Source organism: Saccostrea echinata, unplaced genomic scaffold, assembly GCF_033153115.1.
Source record: "Saccostrea echinata isolate AGI-Se365-2 ecotype Australia unplaced genomic scaffold, CSIRO_AGI_Sech_v1 ptg000056l, whole genome shotgun sequence".
Lineage (NCBI taxonomy): Eukaryota > Metazoa > Mollusca > Bivalvia > Ostreida > Ostreidae > Saccostrea > Saccostrea echinata.
This window is the reverse complement of record NW_026889805.1, coordinates 10,749,522-10,766,323: the sequence shown is the minus strand read 5'-3', so window position 1 is coordinate 10,766,323 and position 16,802 is coordinate 10,749,522. Positions and strand designations below refer to the sequence as shown.

Sequence of the window (16,802 nt, the reverse complement as noted above, 5' to 3'; positions counted from 1 at the left end):
CTTGATTAATCCCGTGACCCCGTGGGCAGGCTCTAATCTCCAGACTCATAAAACAAGACCCGCGTGAATTAAAATGGATGCAAGCGATTGACTTCGAAATCAACTATGGTGGTTTAGAGATACTAGACCCGTAATTAGCGTAAACAAGATAAAACCGTTACAGGCTGCACAGAAACCGAAAATTTCGGAACATTGTATGCTACAACTGAAAAGTAGACGGAAACCACACCAGATGCTTATTAATTATACATGTAGCTGTTTTTCCCTGACATTGCTCTATTTTTCTTTCTGCTGGTCATTATTAGACGGATTTGTTTGCCCTGTTTTCCCTACAAATATCTACATACAGATGCCTATGTGTTGTAGCTTATCTTGTTGAGAATTCAGGATTACAGTTTTTCCTCTTGAGTATTTGCTATTGAATTATTATGAATTAAGCCGCTCTGATATTTAAATCGCTATGTTTTTATGTGCTTGCACAATTTTTTGCCTCATTATTTACCCCTATCTATGACCGTTTTAAGATAGCGAGATTAAGATGCTACCTCGAAATCTTTCAGTTACGCTAGCATATTGAAATCCATTCTGGTGTTTCCATTCGAAGTGCGTTTGTACTAAATTTCAAAGGAAATGTGAGCATGATGTCCCGTAGCTTTGCAAGGAAATAACCCTCTTTTTACAGCAATAAAGCATGCTTGTATGTGTTCACATCGTAAAATAAATTAACAATGGCCAGGGATATGTAAACAAGCACCTGTGAACTAATTTGATGTCCAGCTCAGCAACCGTTCATGGCCCCGGTGACGGGCATGCACTGAGTGACCCCCTAACAACATGGGTAAGAGTCTGTACATGAGGTGAATGACTCTGAAGGTCGATATTGTTACCTGACCAAGGTATGGTAGATATATTCTTACATTATCATTGCCATTACAACTTCACTTCAAAGTCAGAAAGATTGGAATAATTATCTTGACTGAGAACCTGTGTTATTTGGGGATTTAACACGTCACAAGGAGCGCAGACGGAGCTTGTCCAACAGACGTTCTCACGGATAGAGTACGGCAAAAAGTACAAAATAATTCTAGGTCATTTCAGACAGATCTCTCACAACACAACTTGTTTTTTTATGTCTTGCAGAGTTTATTCAAATGTCCATGTCTTACCTCGGTTACAATGTTAAGATGCTGTATACAAGATATAGCAAGACGAAGTCAAATGCTCGAAAATTACAGGAGAAGAACCTGAAATTCGGGGTAAAATGTTCCCTTGAGTCGGGATCTATAGATCTGTGTGTCTTGGGAGTTTCGCGAAGATTTGGCGATGTGTATATAAACAAGAGAGCTGGTGTTTATCGTCTTAGTTAGTGTGATCTCTCCACGACTTGACCTGATTCTGGCAGACGGTCAGCATCAGCTGCGACCCTCGGCCAAAGCAACCCTTAATCCGCCATCTGATCAGCTTGATGCCATAGATCACACGAGTCGGTGGTTTATACACCGTCAGACAACACTTTCACGTGCTATGTGAATACGGTGCTCATATACCTCAAATTATGATTATGTAGTGAGAGAACACAGTGTAAAGGTTTTAAAGTTTTAATATACAATATTATAACAACAGTCAATTTTTTGTCATAACTTATTTTTTGACAACAACAATGTTTTTAAATAATAAAGCCCCTTGCCTTTTTACAAAGTATGCTGAGACACAATCTTTATCAAGTCGAGGGCATTTTGGCATTGAATACTGGCATCATATATAAAATACTACAATGTAGAAATAGGAGAAACGGTGTTTGGTTCCGACAGGTGTTGGGAGTGCAGCTCTGTCTTAATTATAATTGTCAATAAGATATTTGATCATAAATGCACACGCGATCTGAGTACCCCCGTCAAAAGACAATACAATACAGAGATATTGACAGACCGGGCAATCGCTGATCTGTGTAGCAATTTTGTAAATGAATTGCCCCATTCCAAAAGGTCCGTGAAAGAGGGGGAACAAAGCCTTTGATTTTGTATCAAAGGAATATATAATTAGATAATTGAAAAAAATGTCAAATTTGAAAAAAAATACACACAGATGTGTACTTCGTAAACTTTTGTACAAATTATACAAATGCTAACGATCTAGATCTATATTCACAATTATCTTTTTACAGGAGTTGATCAGTCTGCAGTTTGGCACTATTTAGAAAAAATAAATTCCTCTTAGACAATATCCTCTCTCTCTCTTTCTCTCTCTCTCTCTCTAAAACTTTTACATACATTTTACCCTTCAATATCAGTTTAACCACTCGCTGCACTCCAACAAATTGTCCAAATTTTCTTATTGCACTTTTGAAGTGACAATGAAGTGAGTGGAAACGGCTTAGAAAACATACGCCATCGCTAGAAAACATACGTCATCGCCCTGAGAGCACCACGTGAATTAAACCCACTAATCACAATTATCATATTGCAACATGTGAACATAAATGGGAGGACACAAGATTTTGAAGAAAATGATGAATGAGAAATGAGAGGATGCATTTCTTTCCCCGAAAGTGTATAAAGTGTAATGATATTCTAGTGTTTTGTGAGGCAATTCTTGCCATCACGTCACAGCTACTGCTCTTTAGAATCGTGACGTCACTTCCAGGTGACTGCTGCATATAGCTGCTTTGTAGACTAGCTGTGTATTTCCATATCATGGAAACTCAGATCTAAATCCTGTATGAAAGACTTCTTCCTTTCATGAAGGTCCTTTGTTATCTTGACGTTTCTTCCTTCTACATGTGTAATATTCACTCAATACAGAGTAGCAGTCGCGTTTTCTAAAGAGTCTCAGTTTTCGTAGAGTTGCACTAAAAAAATTCTTCATCACTTTCCTACAAAATTTGACGTAACTCCGTTTAGCTCCTTTCTTCTTCACTTTCTCGGAACAATCTTTCTTATCTGACTCTCTCTTTTTACAACTAAGATCAGAATTGGACGGCCTAGAACAATTTTCTTGAAGACTACGTAATTCTAAGTCAGTTCTTTCCACTAGAAATAGTGTTTCGTTTACATATTTCCTCCTGTCTTTCCTCATGCTAATTGTAACAGCCTTATTGCACACTAATGCTAACTGGTACCTTCGAACTGAATTCCCAACTCGGATTCCATGCTTTTTATGTCGGTACTTGGAATATTCCAGAACGCCCGGATTTGACCTGTTTCCAGTTTCTTTATAATCTATAGTCTCATTGAACACACAATCTTCTTCGTTAAAGTCATCCTTCTGGAATATAAGAAAATCAGATTTACTTTTCTTTTACTTTTTAATCTTAACTTCAGAAATGGTCTTATCATTTTGGCAAAATATATAGGAAACGTTTGAAAAATTACTGTTCAAAATTCAACTGTTAAATTTTATATATTTATTCATTTTTTTTTTGAGTTGTTTGTTTATATAGCCATATTATTCTCCATTAACCAAAATAAGAATGAACTTACCGGCAAACTGTAGATGATGCCATCAGGCGCGACACATAAAAATCTCTGGGCAGCAATCCCAAATACAGTGTTTCCCAGGTTATGAGACCCAGACTGAAGAAGTGCTGAAATAACAAGAAAATTGACATTAAACGAATCAAACCTTTTAAATGTTATACTTTTCTTTTATAAATATTAACCAAGATGGCAATGTTCTGGTTGTAGCATGCGGACAACAAGGAAGTGTCTGACCCTAAACCGTAAAAATTATATATCTATCTATCTATCTATCTATATATATATATATATATATATATATATATATATATATATATATATATATATATATATATATATATATATATGCAATTATATAATTATATGTTAGCGTGCGTGTTTGACATATCTAGAGATGGCTCTAATTGTAAAACGTAAAACAAAATCACTCGCGTGAAGCACTGTTGAATTAAGTAATTCAGATTAATAGATAATTAAATGCAAGAGGGATCAGTCGAGTCTGAGCGCACCTGTTGAGAGAAGAGATAACACACTTATCAATCTAAGTAATGTCTGCATCATGATGAATTATGAAAACAAAGATGATTAAAGCCCGTTGACTATTTCTCGGAGCATGACATAACGGATAAAATTAGTGAAAAAAAAAGACAAATAGCGCTCCTAAAGATTGAACAGAATTCCCAGCATTTTGGGGGAAGTATATACTGAATGATCAAAATATTGAATTCAAAAACTATAATTATATATACGGCCTGACGCCAATTAATCAAGATACAATGGAGTATGACTTTTAACTAATGACTTTGATCAGTCTTGACGGCTTAAGGACCGACTTTCCCACGTCCAGGGATTAATGAGATTAAATACTTAAATTTATTTCTTGTAAATCTCTCTCTCCCTCTCTCTTTTTCTCTCTCCAATACAAGTTTTAAGAATTACCCCTTTAAATTGATAGATATTTTTAAAGAACGGACTTTGCAATGTTCTCAGATATCGGAGTTTATTGTTCAGTAAGCGATTCCCTGCAATTGTCTGGGGGGAGATTCGTCGTAGACCAGCCTATATCGTACATACAACTATATACGTACTGCATTGACAAATATGCGGCAGGGTGTAGCGTTTCAAACCTCCATCGGATATTTTAAATACTAACATAGCTAACACACAAAGCCCCTAAAATGGTGCATCCCTGGAATGTGCTGTCAGTCTACCCCAAAGATACCACAAAATATAACAGTGGCCTGTAATTATAAATTAAATTGAATGGCGATTGTCATTTTCTGGATATTTATGGAGTACCTGGGGCAGGCAGTACCCCGAAAACATAAAGACACGGGGCTCATTGAACACGGAGACGAGGCGAGCCGCGACCACCATTAATTTTACAGCTGTATCAAACAAGATGTCCATGGTGATAAAGTACTCAATCACTTGTAAAACATGTAGGGTCATTCCTTTGTAAATTATGATACTTATTAGAAGTGATGTTTATTTGACACCTAGTTTATAACCCGTGACAATAAAGAAATACAAGAATATATCATTTTATAACCCGTGACCAAAAAAAGTGTACTGAAAAAGTTGATCGAGTGATTGGTGCAGTAACGCGATATCGGTATGGCATGTGACAAACAAGAGCAGCATGTGAAAAAATACAATTAATTAAGTTAACAGTTGAGTCAATTAGCCGCACTGAGTGACAATGATGAGCCTTATTAATAATAACTCATAAGCTATCGCGAGGAACAATGGGATCTAAGGAATTACACAATAATCATTAAATTAATAATTTTGACAACTTACTATATTTTGTATTATGTCCACAAGCTGTTCCTTGGACTGTACCGTCACTCAAGATTTCTAGAGCACGGTGACTTTTGGTTCGCAAAAACATCTTTTTTTGAGTGACGTCTTTTTGTCCCTGCACTGGAGTAATTCCGACAAAGCTGCGGGACTGATACTTCACTGGGGCCGTCGTTCCTTGTGAAACGAGGAGGAGCAAAACCGCAAAATACGTTAAAACATGCAAACAAAACTTCTTTGGATCCGTATATAAGTTAGAGTTCATTTCTTAAAACAACCCATATCACGCGCAGGAAAGGACAACTGACGATTTCCACACCTGCCCAATTCCGATTTACACTCATATCACTTTCTTAGAATAATTCTTCTTTTGTGGTGGATTCAGGTCTCTTCCCTTACTATATTTCCTGTAAGACACAAAAGTTTAATGTCACTAAATGTTTGTCGAAAAAAAATTGGCTACAAACCAAAATGCCTAGCCTGCAAATTTTGTTTTTATTCATTATATAGTTTAAACAGTGACAAGGTAAAAATTACGCTGGAATATTCATTCAATTGTAAAGGTATTTCAAGTATTAAACTTTATATATCTAAAATGATGGATCACAGACCAAAACTGCACAGAAATGTATATAGTCTCACAAAACAAAACTGCAAACAAATGGCATTCAAAGACATGAAGAAGGTGTAACTTTATATTTATATTATGACCGTGAAATCATCAATATAACTGAACCTAGCTAGTGGTTATATTTATTTTACACGAGCAAATTCATTTTACAAACACCAAACTTCTGCCGTCAGCTGACGAAGGTAAAATATTTGACCTATAGGTAGATATATAAACCAAGATAAAATAACTGCACGGTCTCTTGTATAAAACCGCCTACAAAAAGAAAAGTTATTAAGCAGTAATGGATGTGCATGACCCTCTTCAGTTTCTACACCCCTTTCTACTCGCTGACCATGCATGTGCCTGTTTCTTCGGAACTGAGCTTTCAATAAGAAAGTTCTCAAGCACTCAGAAACAAAAACCACTATCTAAGTTTTTTTAAATTATTTTTTTTACCCAATAAAAGTACATAGTAGTTCGGCATCCTCCGACTAGTTATTTCATTTCTTTAAAAAAAATATTTAATTTAATTGTAGGAAGTTTTTAAATAAATATAAGTTTGTTTGTTTAAGAATTCAGGGGGGAATGACGAAAAAACATATATTACCTAAGAAAAAAACATAATTCCGTTCAATTATAGCTAAAATCCATGATATATCAATAAAAGTTCCCGGAGTATGAAATTCCACATCCACTCGGCTCGTTCTATCATTACACACTGCTCTTAGTCCAAGATAGGAGTTGAGAGGCGCATGCGTGATCATTAAATATGGCGTCTACCAACTTGATCTTAAATTTCTGTAGATTTTTAAGACGTTTTACTCAAAAAAGAACCTTTTCAAATAGTGGTTCATTTTCAAATTTTTTTAAATACAACAGAGCTTCTATTGCTGGTTTGTCAACTGCGTGCGTTTTATCGTTCAGTGCATTTTACGTGAAACGGAATGGGATATTACATGTTGTTTATGCTGAAGGAGGGGTATGTTATTGAAAGTTTATTGTAATCTAGTGAAAATGTTTTGAAGTTTTTTTTAATGTACAAGGACGGAAAATAATAAAGTAAGTTGTGTTTTAATTTGCTGAAAGTAATCAGTCATACCTGTCGTTGGAACTGCAAGTGTCTTCAGTTTCTGTTGTTGACATTTTGTAGGCACTTGTCAACAGGCATACTGAAAATGAGAGAATATCTCAAGAACGTTGATTTTTCTACCTTCGAATGTATATTTGTGTATTATTGTTAATTTGAATATAAAAGTCATCTTGAAGACTGGCAATTCATTGACACAGTGAAAGCAGGTGACAATGCAAGGGAAGTAACTCTAGAGTTGTAACTGTACACCGCAACAAAGCAGATTTAAAGTCTTATTAGCAACCCAGACCCACTTCTTATAACAAAGTTTTATTCCAAAGTCTTCATTTTTAACAATGTCATTATCGGATCACAGGTCGTTTAAACAAAGACTTAAGCATGCCAGATAATCTGAGATGTCCAGGGATAAGTTTATCATATCAGTACCAAAGATTTCTCTGGTAGGACTATACATCCTTTTCAACAACTGTCATCACCCCTATTGTGAGAGAAGTAGATCTGAAAACTGGCATAATGATGTTGTTGATTTACAGAAAAGATCTTTTTGTTATGGCATGAATAGTGGGATACATTTGTCATCAGAATTTACAAATGTCTTAGGAATTAAGTTTTTTAATTTGAAAACATGAGGGGAAAAAAATCAGATTTAGAGTAAAAAAGATGAGTACCTTGACTCTGTAAGTTAGATAATCTAGACTTGTTTCAGCTATGTTTATTATCTCATTTTGATAAATGGGCTAGCAAAATCATTATCACTTAAAAATATATATGTAGGCAAGTGTAGCAGTCATTTTTATTGACTAAAGACACACAGTATATTAGAGTTAATACTGAGAAAATAATTTATGAAAATAATAGAGGGTTATGTGATTTCACTTTTGTCATTGCATGGTCTACATTTTATAAATATTTTGTAGGCTAGCAGAAATAAATGATGATAAATTTCTAAATCCATTTATATACATTTACTTTCATTGATAATTATATGTACAGCAAGGTTTTTTTTTAATGAAGGACACAAATATATTAGATTCATGTTTTCAAAATACCTTCTAGACCTAATATTTTCTATTGTCGAAAAGCATGAATCTGCAAAAGATATAAAACAATTTTACTGGGAATGTATTTGCAATTGTCATTTGTAAGAAGTTTTCATGTCTACAATCTGCATGTGAATTTCAACCTTCCCACAATTTTTTTGATATTTAATGAGATTTATTTTGATCAGGATAGGAATTCTTCCCCACAGGAACAAATTTCCTCTATTGTTACCTGTCTCCGTAATAATTTTAAATGTAGATTATTAGAATACTTTAAATTGTAGTATAGATTAATTTGTTTGCTGAATTAATAAGTTAACAGATAATCTTAGATCAAAGCAGCTCCTGGAGGCTGAAGACATTTTTTAAAACCAATTTGATTTGTGTAAGATTTTAAGGTTCTTTAAATGGATTACCAAAAGTCAAGAGGCTTTTACTTTTTGATTTTTCATGTGATTATTATGTTAAGGTGGACTGTAAGAAGTGCAAGTACTTTTTTGCTGACTTAAACAAAATGTTTCACATTGCATAATTTAGGACATTTAAAAGCTTGATATCTGTTCATTCAGATTTTTATTTCATTCACAAATCAGGTCTTGATTTAACGCTGTGTATTCCAGTAAGCTAACATTCAGATATATACCTATGTACTGATATACCCATAAGTATGGATTGGTGTGCAGTGATTTAATCACAAAATCAATATATCTTATCAACTTATCTCTTAAACAACTTTTTGGCTCTGTTACAATTTCTAAACATTAAAATATTTTTTCAAAAATAAGTGAAGAGGAAGATTGGTTTGTTCAAAAATATGTTCAGTATTTAAATCATCAATTTAATTGACATAATTCACAGCGGTGCAATTGGTACAATGTAAAGAGATATTACAGGAGAGCCATCTAAGAAAGCCACACACTAGTCCCTATAACTGATAAGGAATTGGCCAAATTATACACCACACACAATTTAATACTGTATATTTTTAAGTTTTTTCATTGAAGAAAATTTAAATGGCAAAGAATGTCTCTTTTGGTCTCTCCATCCTGTTAATTTTGAACAAAGAAATCAAATTTTTGTTTGACAAGTTCAATATTTTATGATATTGTGATGAGTGCTTAGTCACAATTTCACAAAAGAAGGAAAATTTGTCTCCATGTTTGATCAGCATCACTTACTTACAGATTATTTGAGGATTTATATCCACTCAGACTGGCTTTGCTACTGTCAACTTCCAACAATGTAAATTTTGCCCACAACTGTATACTAGGAACATAAACTTGTATAAAGTTCAAGTGTACATAACATTTTTTGCCTGGGTGTACATAATGGATGGACATGATACAGGCTGCTTAATATCTTATAAAGACAAGCTGACTTAATTCTCTGTGTTGGCCTAGCCAAGCCCAGAGAGGAGATATATCATCTGAATGAGAAAGCCAAACTGGAAAAAAAAAATCCCAGAAATATTATATTAAAATATGTATGGTGACAGACTGCATGCTTACTGTGAATTTTATGTTTACTGTAGGAGGAAGGGAAGGGGAAACATTCACCTACATACAGAGAGATGAGGTTTATGCAGTTTGCCTCTGTGGAATATAAAGGAATCACGTACATGACACCTCAAGACTTCCTAGAGTCTGTCACAGAGGAAATGCCACGACGTAGGTGTTCAGAGTGATGTATATCAATAAGTTTTTTTGTCATGCATAATTTTTTTTTAATCCCCCCCCCCCCCCAAAAAAAAAGAGGGAGCAGTTCATTTACATTGTACTTTAAAAGAAAGTGTGTACCGTACCTACTTTGCTGAACAAACTCTATTTATTTATTTTTAAGTACCAATGTATTTCAACTTTCATGGGTATGAATTGTTTAATAAATGGATGATTTACTTAAGCATGTCTGAACTTGGGTATCAGTAGCTTTCTTCGAGTCTGTATAAATATGGGGTGAATGTCTCCTCAGCAGATTTTTGACCAAACAGTTTACACAAAGACCCCTGCCATCATAACCACCGTCACACCCCCAACCACCCAGGATACCAGACAAAGACCTGTGCATCTTTTATCGCCCAGAACAAGGACAAATTATGACTAGACTCCACTTCAATAGAACTTACAAAACGCATTGTAGTAATTCATTTTAGGTGTTCATTGACTTTTCATTTTCATTATTAAAACTCAGCAATGCCGAAAACGTCCAACAACAATCGATCTCCTCATGAAATACAGTTCCTCACAATTACCAGTTAAACCTCCCAGTTTTGCTGAACTTTTGAAGTTCGAAAAATTGAGTACACTGTTGTAGGGAGAAAAAAGATCTTGACATATATAAGGTTAAAAAAGCATTACGTATATCTCCCATACACCATTGTTTGGTGAGTCAGTAGGACCCCAAAGTTTTTGTTATCTGGGAAATAACAGATAATCCCTATCTACTTCATCCATTCTTACAAGTCAAAATGAAAAACCCCCAACTATAAGACTCCGGTCTTGCAAAGGTATTATGAATGGACAGTTCTGTTATATGACAGTGTTATATTTAACACTATATTTATTAGGAAGTAAATTCTCCATTCATGATGCTCTAAATATGCAATGCCATTGGTCTTCTTTTTTTTTTTTTAAATACCAAGAATTAGACAGGCCTTGGGGGAAAAAAGTCATGAATGGACTTGTCTTTTTGTTCAAAAGAGAAAAAACTTCTTGCATTAAAAATGTTAAATAGCAAAGTTAAACTGAAATTCTACAGCTGATTTGTTTTCTTTTACAAGATTTTTTTTTAATTTATATCTTTAAAGCATTAAGATTCAGATAACATTCCTTCAGACATTGTCAACACAGTTCTTTGATTTTTTTTTTTTTTTAGCTAAAAATGAGTAAGAAATGAAGAATTTTTCTTGTTTAAGGAAGATTTAACATATTTTAAAAGATTTTTTAAGCAAAAATTAAAAAAGTTTACCATTTAAAGGGAACCTTTGAATTGTTCTTTTAGAAACATAAGGAAAGGTTTCTTGTACATTTGAGAAGATGAATCACCTTTCTTAACATAAAGAAGGGTAGAATTACAACTGCAAGTAATTTGAAATCAAATTTAATTGCAGTATGCGGGACTTCTTTTTATATACACCATGTATATAAACAGAATTCCTGCAAGACCAAGGAGGTGATATAGCAAAGCTAAGCATTTCTGCAGGAGTTGGAATTTCCCAATTGAACACCTACTCTAGAGACCCTTGCGGTTTACGTTGGCAGATATTTGCTCGAACCAATCCCAAAATTCAATGGGATTCTAGTAGAGTCTATACCTACATAATTCTTTTGTGTGTGTGTTTTCAACCTAGTTGCATTTTAAAAAGATAGGTATAAATTTTTTTTGTTTATTTTTTTAAAGTGAAAGCTGAAGTGCAGCTACAGTTTTCAATGGTTTAGTCGGTGTTGGAGCAATTATATTGATAAGAATTCCTAAAATTTAGTCTATTTGGTTTTCTGCAAAGTATCCTGTTCTCCTGTACTTATATAGGATTCCCCCCCCCCTCCAAAAGCAATTTTATTATTACAGGCATGGTGTTCCTTATTTTGAAATATTCAATGGGTTAACCACTTGTGATCTGATTGCTGATTGCAACATTCACTGATGTTATCAAGTTGATGTTTGGGTAGACTGGAGATAAATATTTCTTTCTACTGTTAACTTTTTTAATATGCACAATAAATGAACAAAAAAAAACATTACAATTCCACAAGTACAGCTACAGAATCCATCAGCAGGTCACTATGCATCTCTGTGAAGAGTTAAGAATGCTAGCAATGTCTCTTCATTGAGACGGAGTTATTTGTTTTGTCCTTTAAGGGGAAATATTTTTCTTAAGACAAGGTTAATGGTTTGCTTCATGTGTAAAAATCTGTGTTTTGAATGATGACTTGAAAGGAACCAGGAAAAGTTGGACATTGTTTATAAAGTCTGAACACTGTGTAAGACAAATGCTAGGAACTGCAGAAATAAGGCAAAGAAAGCAAGACGCAACTAGCTAGTTAAGGGAGAAAAGAGAAAAATTGACTTGTATGTACTGAACAGGAGACTGATATCAATAGACTTAGTCTGTTAAGGAATGCATGGGAAAGGAGAAAATTGAGTTTTATATATACTGAACAGCTAGAAACTAAAGGGATTAATCTTAATAGTCAGTTAAAGACTGCACAAGAAGGGAGAAAATTGACATGTATACAGTCCTTAATAGGAGACTAATGTGATTGTCCTAGTCAGTTAGTCAGTTAAGGACTGCATGAGAAAGAAGAGAAATGGCTTGTATGTTACTGAACAGCTAGAGACTATGTATAGTACTGAACAGCTAGAGATTAACTGTATATAGCACTGAACAGCTACAGTCTGTGTACAGTACTAAACAGCTCGAGACTGTATACAGTACTGAACAGCTAGAGACTGTCTGTACATGTATATAGCACTGAACAGCTAGAGACTTCTGTGTATAGTATTAAACAGCTAGAGAATGCTGTATATAGTATTGAACAGCTAGAGACTGTCTGTATATAGTATTAAACAGCTAGAGAATGCTGCATATAGAATTGAATAGCTAGAAACTGTTAGTATATAACACTGAACAGCTAGAGACTGTCTGTATATAGTACTGAACAGCTAGAGACTGTCTGTATATAGTATTAAACAGCTAGAGAATGCTGTATATATAGTATTGAATAGCTAAAAACTGTCTGTATATAACACTGAACAGCTAGAGACTGTCTGTATATAGTACTGAACAGCTAGAGACTGTCTGTATATAGTATTAAACAGCTAGAGAATGCTGTATATAGTATTGAATAGCTAGAAATTGTCTGTATATAACACTGAACAGCTAGAGACTGTCTGTACATGTATATAGCACTGAACAGCTAGAGACTGTACATGTATATAACACTGAACAGCTAGAGACTGTCTGTATATAGTACTGAACAGCTAGAGACTGTACATGTATATAACACAGTAACACTGAACAGCTAGAGACTGTCTGTACATGTATATAGCACTGAACAGCTAGAGACTGTCTGTACATGTATATAGCACTGAACAGCTAGACACTGTACATGTATATAGTACTGAACAGCTAGAGACTGTCTGTATATAGTATTAAACAGCTAGAGAATGCTGTATATAGTATTGAATAGCTAGAGACTGTCTGTATATAACACTGAACAGCTAGAGACTGTCTGTACATGTATATAGCACTGAACAGCTAGAGACTGTCTGTATATAACACTGAACAGCTAGAGACTGTCTGTACATGTATATAGCACTGAACAGCTAGAGACTGTCTGTATGTAACACTGAACAGCTAGAGACTGTCTGTATATAACACTGAATAGCTAGAGAATGCTGTATAAAGAGACCGTCCAGGGGACTTAATGATGACACCAGTACTGGTAAACTGTTGGTTCTGGTATTACAAAGTAATGGGAAAAAGATTTTGATTGAATGTTGCTTAAAGTAAAAAACAAAGCTACAACACCATTAGTTATGGGGGTCAGAATACATCAAGTAGAAGCTATGAAAGAGACAATACTGTACAGACGTATCTTCCAGTCAAGCTGTCAAGTAGATGAGTTCTTTACGTATTCATGTTTGTTTGTAGCAGTGGATATTGGAAGTAAGAGTAGAATGGTTGCTAGACATTTAAATACAGAAAAAGAAAACCTTACGATAAATAGTACTTGCATCTTTTTTTTTCATGAAATTAAATGTTTTAAAGCACCAGTGGCCTGCATGAAAAACCAGGTTAATTAAAGTTCATGAAAGAAATTTCATGTCTAAAATTTTAAGGTATTTATTTTCATAGATGTGCATTTAAAAAAAAAAATTCACAAATATTGAATTTTTCACTACAAGGACCAGTGACTTGAGACTCCAGAGATTTGAGCTTTTGTTCTGATTTTTTCTGGTAATTATTATAGTCCATGAAGAAGATATTTGGACACTTTAATTCCACGTTGGCCTTCAACCTTATGAAAGATATATGTTTCTGTAATAAATTCCAGTTGGAAGGGCACCACAGTGTCTGTAGAATTTACCTTCCAGGATCTTAGAAAATACCAAGGCTTTCATTTTGGGTGCTTTTATTGTTTAAAAGGTTACAAAAAGTGTAATTAGAACATTGAAAAATATAATTCTGGCTATTTGGAATGAAAAATGTATTTGGAATATCTGATGATAAATGGTATGGAATTATGAAAGCCATATTGTGGGATGGGATGTGTGTTACATTGCTTGTTTAATGTGTTCTGCAGATTACCAGTTATGATAACTTACCTACCTAATGTGTTCAAGTTTTTCTAAGCAGCTCTGTTAGTTTATTTCATGAAAGTTGGGAATTAAAAGATAGATATTTATTTATATTACAAAAAGTACAGTGTATTTTTTAAAATATTTATTTTGTCTTTAAAGGACTGTTGGAATTAATAAAATCTTTTGATATATAGAATATAAATTTTATTCGCCTTTCTCTCTGTATCTCCTTCTTTCTTTCTGGCATGAATTTTATATATTTTATTTTTATTTTATTTTTGATATTTTATGATTTCATGCATTTTATTACAAAGTGTACCATTAACATGTTGAATATCACATAAAGGTAAATTCTTGTCATTACCAGGTCCTTAGATTTATAAAGATAGGATAAACCATTGAACAAGAGAGATACCAAAAATCTACCCATTGATTGGGTGTTTGGTTGATCAAAAATAAATGCAAATGTTGTCATTTTGTTTAAAGAACATTTAGATTTTTGGAAGGCCTGTTTTCCCCCCTTTTCTATCTATGTAAATACAATCAAATCAGTTAGAAGGCTTTTACAGGCATTGTTGAAGATCAATCTCTTTTTTTTTAAGTTTAGTCAAGGAAATGTGTTGTCTCAAATATCTTTTTAAAATCCAGAACTTGTTTATTCTAAAGATGAACAGATTTTGACATTTTTGGATGATCATTGTGCACATTGTTTTTAGGCTAAGATTATATGTGGGTATCGTAACAAAGTGATATTAACTTTCACCAGTACTAGACTGTCACACAGAAGGACAACTTAGCATAGATCCTGAAAGTTTGTAGAAATTGAAACCTCTTCTCTTGTTTAAGGAAAATTGATAATTATCTGCTTGAAACATAAAACTCCTGAGAAAGTATTCAGTTTAAAATACAGATTTTGTTGTCAAATTAGAAAATTGAAAAAGGAAAACTGCAAAAATGACAAGGAACATGTAGAAAAATATAGCAAATCATTACTTGTAGCTGAAATTAACAATTACATGTATTTTTAGACTCTTCAGAAGATGGTTAATATGATAAACTAAAACAAATTCACCCCCCTCTTACCCAACCAAAGAAAAAAAAAATGAAAAAGTTTTTTGATATAATTATGGTCAAATTATTATTAAATTATTTCTTAATTTATTTTTGTACATGTGTAAATTCTATAAAACTATTATTCATTAGAGAGAAGACTTCCTTAAATAAGTACACAAACTAAAAGAAATGGACATTTAACAGCTCTTTAAATTCTTACGAAGATTACTAAATTCCAATTTAAAATAGATTTTTTTTTAAATATTGATATAGATTTGCACAAGTGTTGACCTTGCAACAGAGGCCCTAAGTGGAACAACCCTGTTGACTTAAAATCTGCTATTTCAGCACATAATTTTTTGGCTCATATATAAGTGGAATAAAAAACTTACAGGGAATACAGGAGAGATTTATGTCTGTATAAAACTATTTTCTGGATGGAGTACATTTTGACAAGAACTACAGTTGTTGTATTTTGGCTGAATAAAAGTTATTGTGAGGATATATGAACCCCCATCCTTGCCTGGCTTTGTATATTCAATGTATTTGAGAGCTATATGAATAATAATTAGCTTAATTGAGTGTGTAAAAATAAAAAAAGAAAGGAAAAAAAAAACGAAAAGGTACTTATATGTGTGCGCGTGCAAACTAAGATTTCTAGTTCCCCTTTTTTATTTGAGCTTTGTTTAGTATTCCCTCAGTATTCCGTCATGTTATAATGTCAATTTAACATGTTACTTGGACCTGGGGCAAGTTTAGACCTTTAATCTCCAAATAGTTTGAATTGCTTAAAAATCTTTCAATTTAAATTGGCATATATCATTGAATGTAAAAGCAAACACTTTTTTTCATACCTGACATGCCTTTGTTGTGTTAATAAGCAGATCAGGCTGTTTTGTTTGTTCTCTCTATAAAAAAGCTTTGGCCGAACTTTATAATATGTGCACACGTTTCGCGATAAAGTCAATAAATTGTAATAATGAAGGTAAATCTGGGCTTGATGTAAAGAGGTTATTGTGTTGCTGCAAGAGATATTATTGATAAGATAATGGGTCATCTTTTGATGTTGATTACACCTCGTTTGTAAAGTAAATCATAGAAGGTGCTTAATGGACTGTCATATAGATAGGTGCATGTCGTAAAGGTATAGATGTGCTGTAAACGTATAGATAACACAGGAAAGACTAGAGTCATTGGATTCTTCTTGGTTTATCAATATACAGTCGTTAAATAAAAAAAAAAAGATTTGTTTACAGAACTGTTGTGGTGTGTACAAAAAGTTTATATAAACAGATTCAGTATGTAGCAGTTAGATGGCATTCCTTTATGTGGCACCAGTCATTTGGACATGATTTCAATGATTTGTAACCAAAATGGTGTTCAAATAAAAATGGCCTAAAGATTTTTCACTACAAAACTGAAGATAG

The 16,802-nt window shown here is 33.6% G+C and overlaps 2 protein-coding genes across 4 annotated transcripts in view; one reads left to right on the top strand and one right to left on the bottom strand.

Annotated features, from left to right (window-relative positions):
* Nucleotides 1-1,582: 1,582 nt before the first annotated feature.
* On the bottom strand, nt 1,583-6,613 carry LOC133172937 (uncharacterized). Its single transcript, XM_061307791.1, has 4 exons — nt 6,500-6,613; nt 5,280-5,686; nt 3,480-3,583; nt 1,583-3,264 (listed from the first exon to the last, which is right to left on the bottom strand). The coding sequence occupies exons 2-4, from the start codon at nt 5,542-5,544 to the stop codon at nt 2,737-2,739; spliced, it is 897 nt and encodes a 298-aa protein (XP_061163775.1). The 5' UTR covers nt 5,545-5,686; nt 6,500-6,613; the 3' UTR covers nt 1,583-2,736.
* Nucleotides 6,614-6,788: 175 nt separating this feature from the next.
* LOC133173738 (calcium uptake protein 3, mitochondrial-like) overlaps nt 6,789-16,802 on the top strand; it is a 46,557-nt gene continuing 36,543 nt past the window's right edge. For all 3 annotated transcript variants that reach the window (XM_061308764.1, XM_061308763.1, XM_061308762.1), the window contains exons 1-2: nt 6,789-6,871; nt 9,554-9,689. In XM_061308764.1, the coding sequence (XP_061164748.1) occupies nt 9,593-9,689 (97 nt within the window). In that variant the 5' untranslated portion in view covers nt 6,789-6,871; nt 9,554-9,592. The remainder of the gene's footprint in view (nt 6,872-9,553; nt 9,690-16,802) is intronic.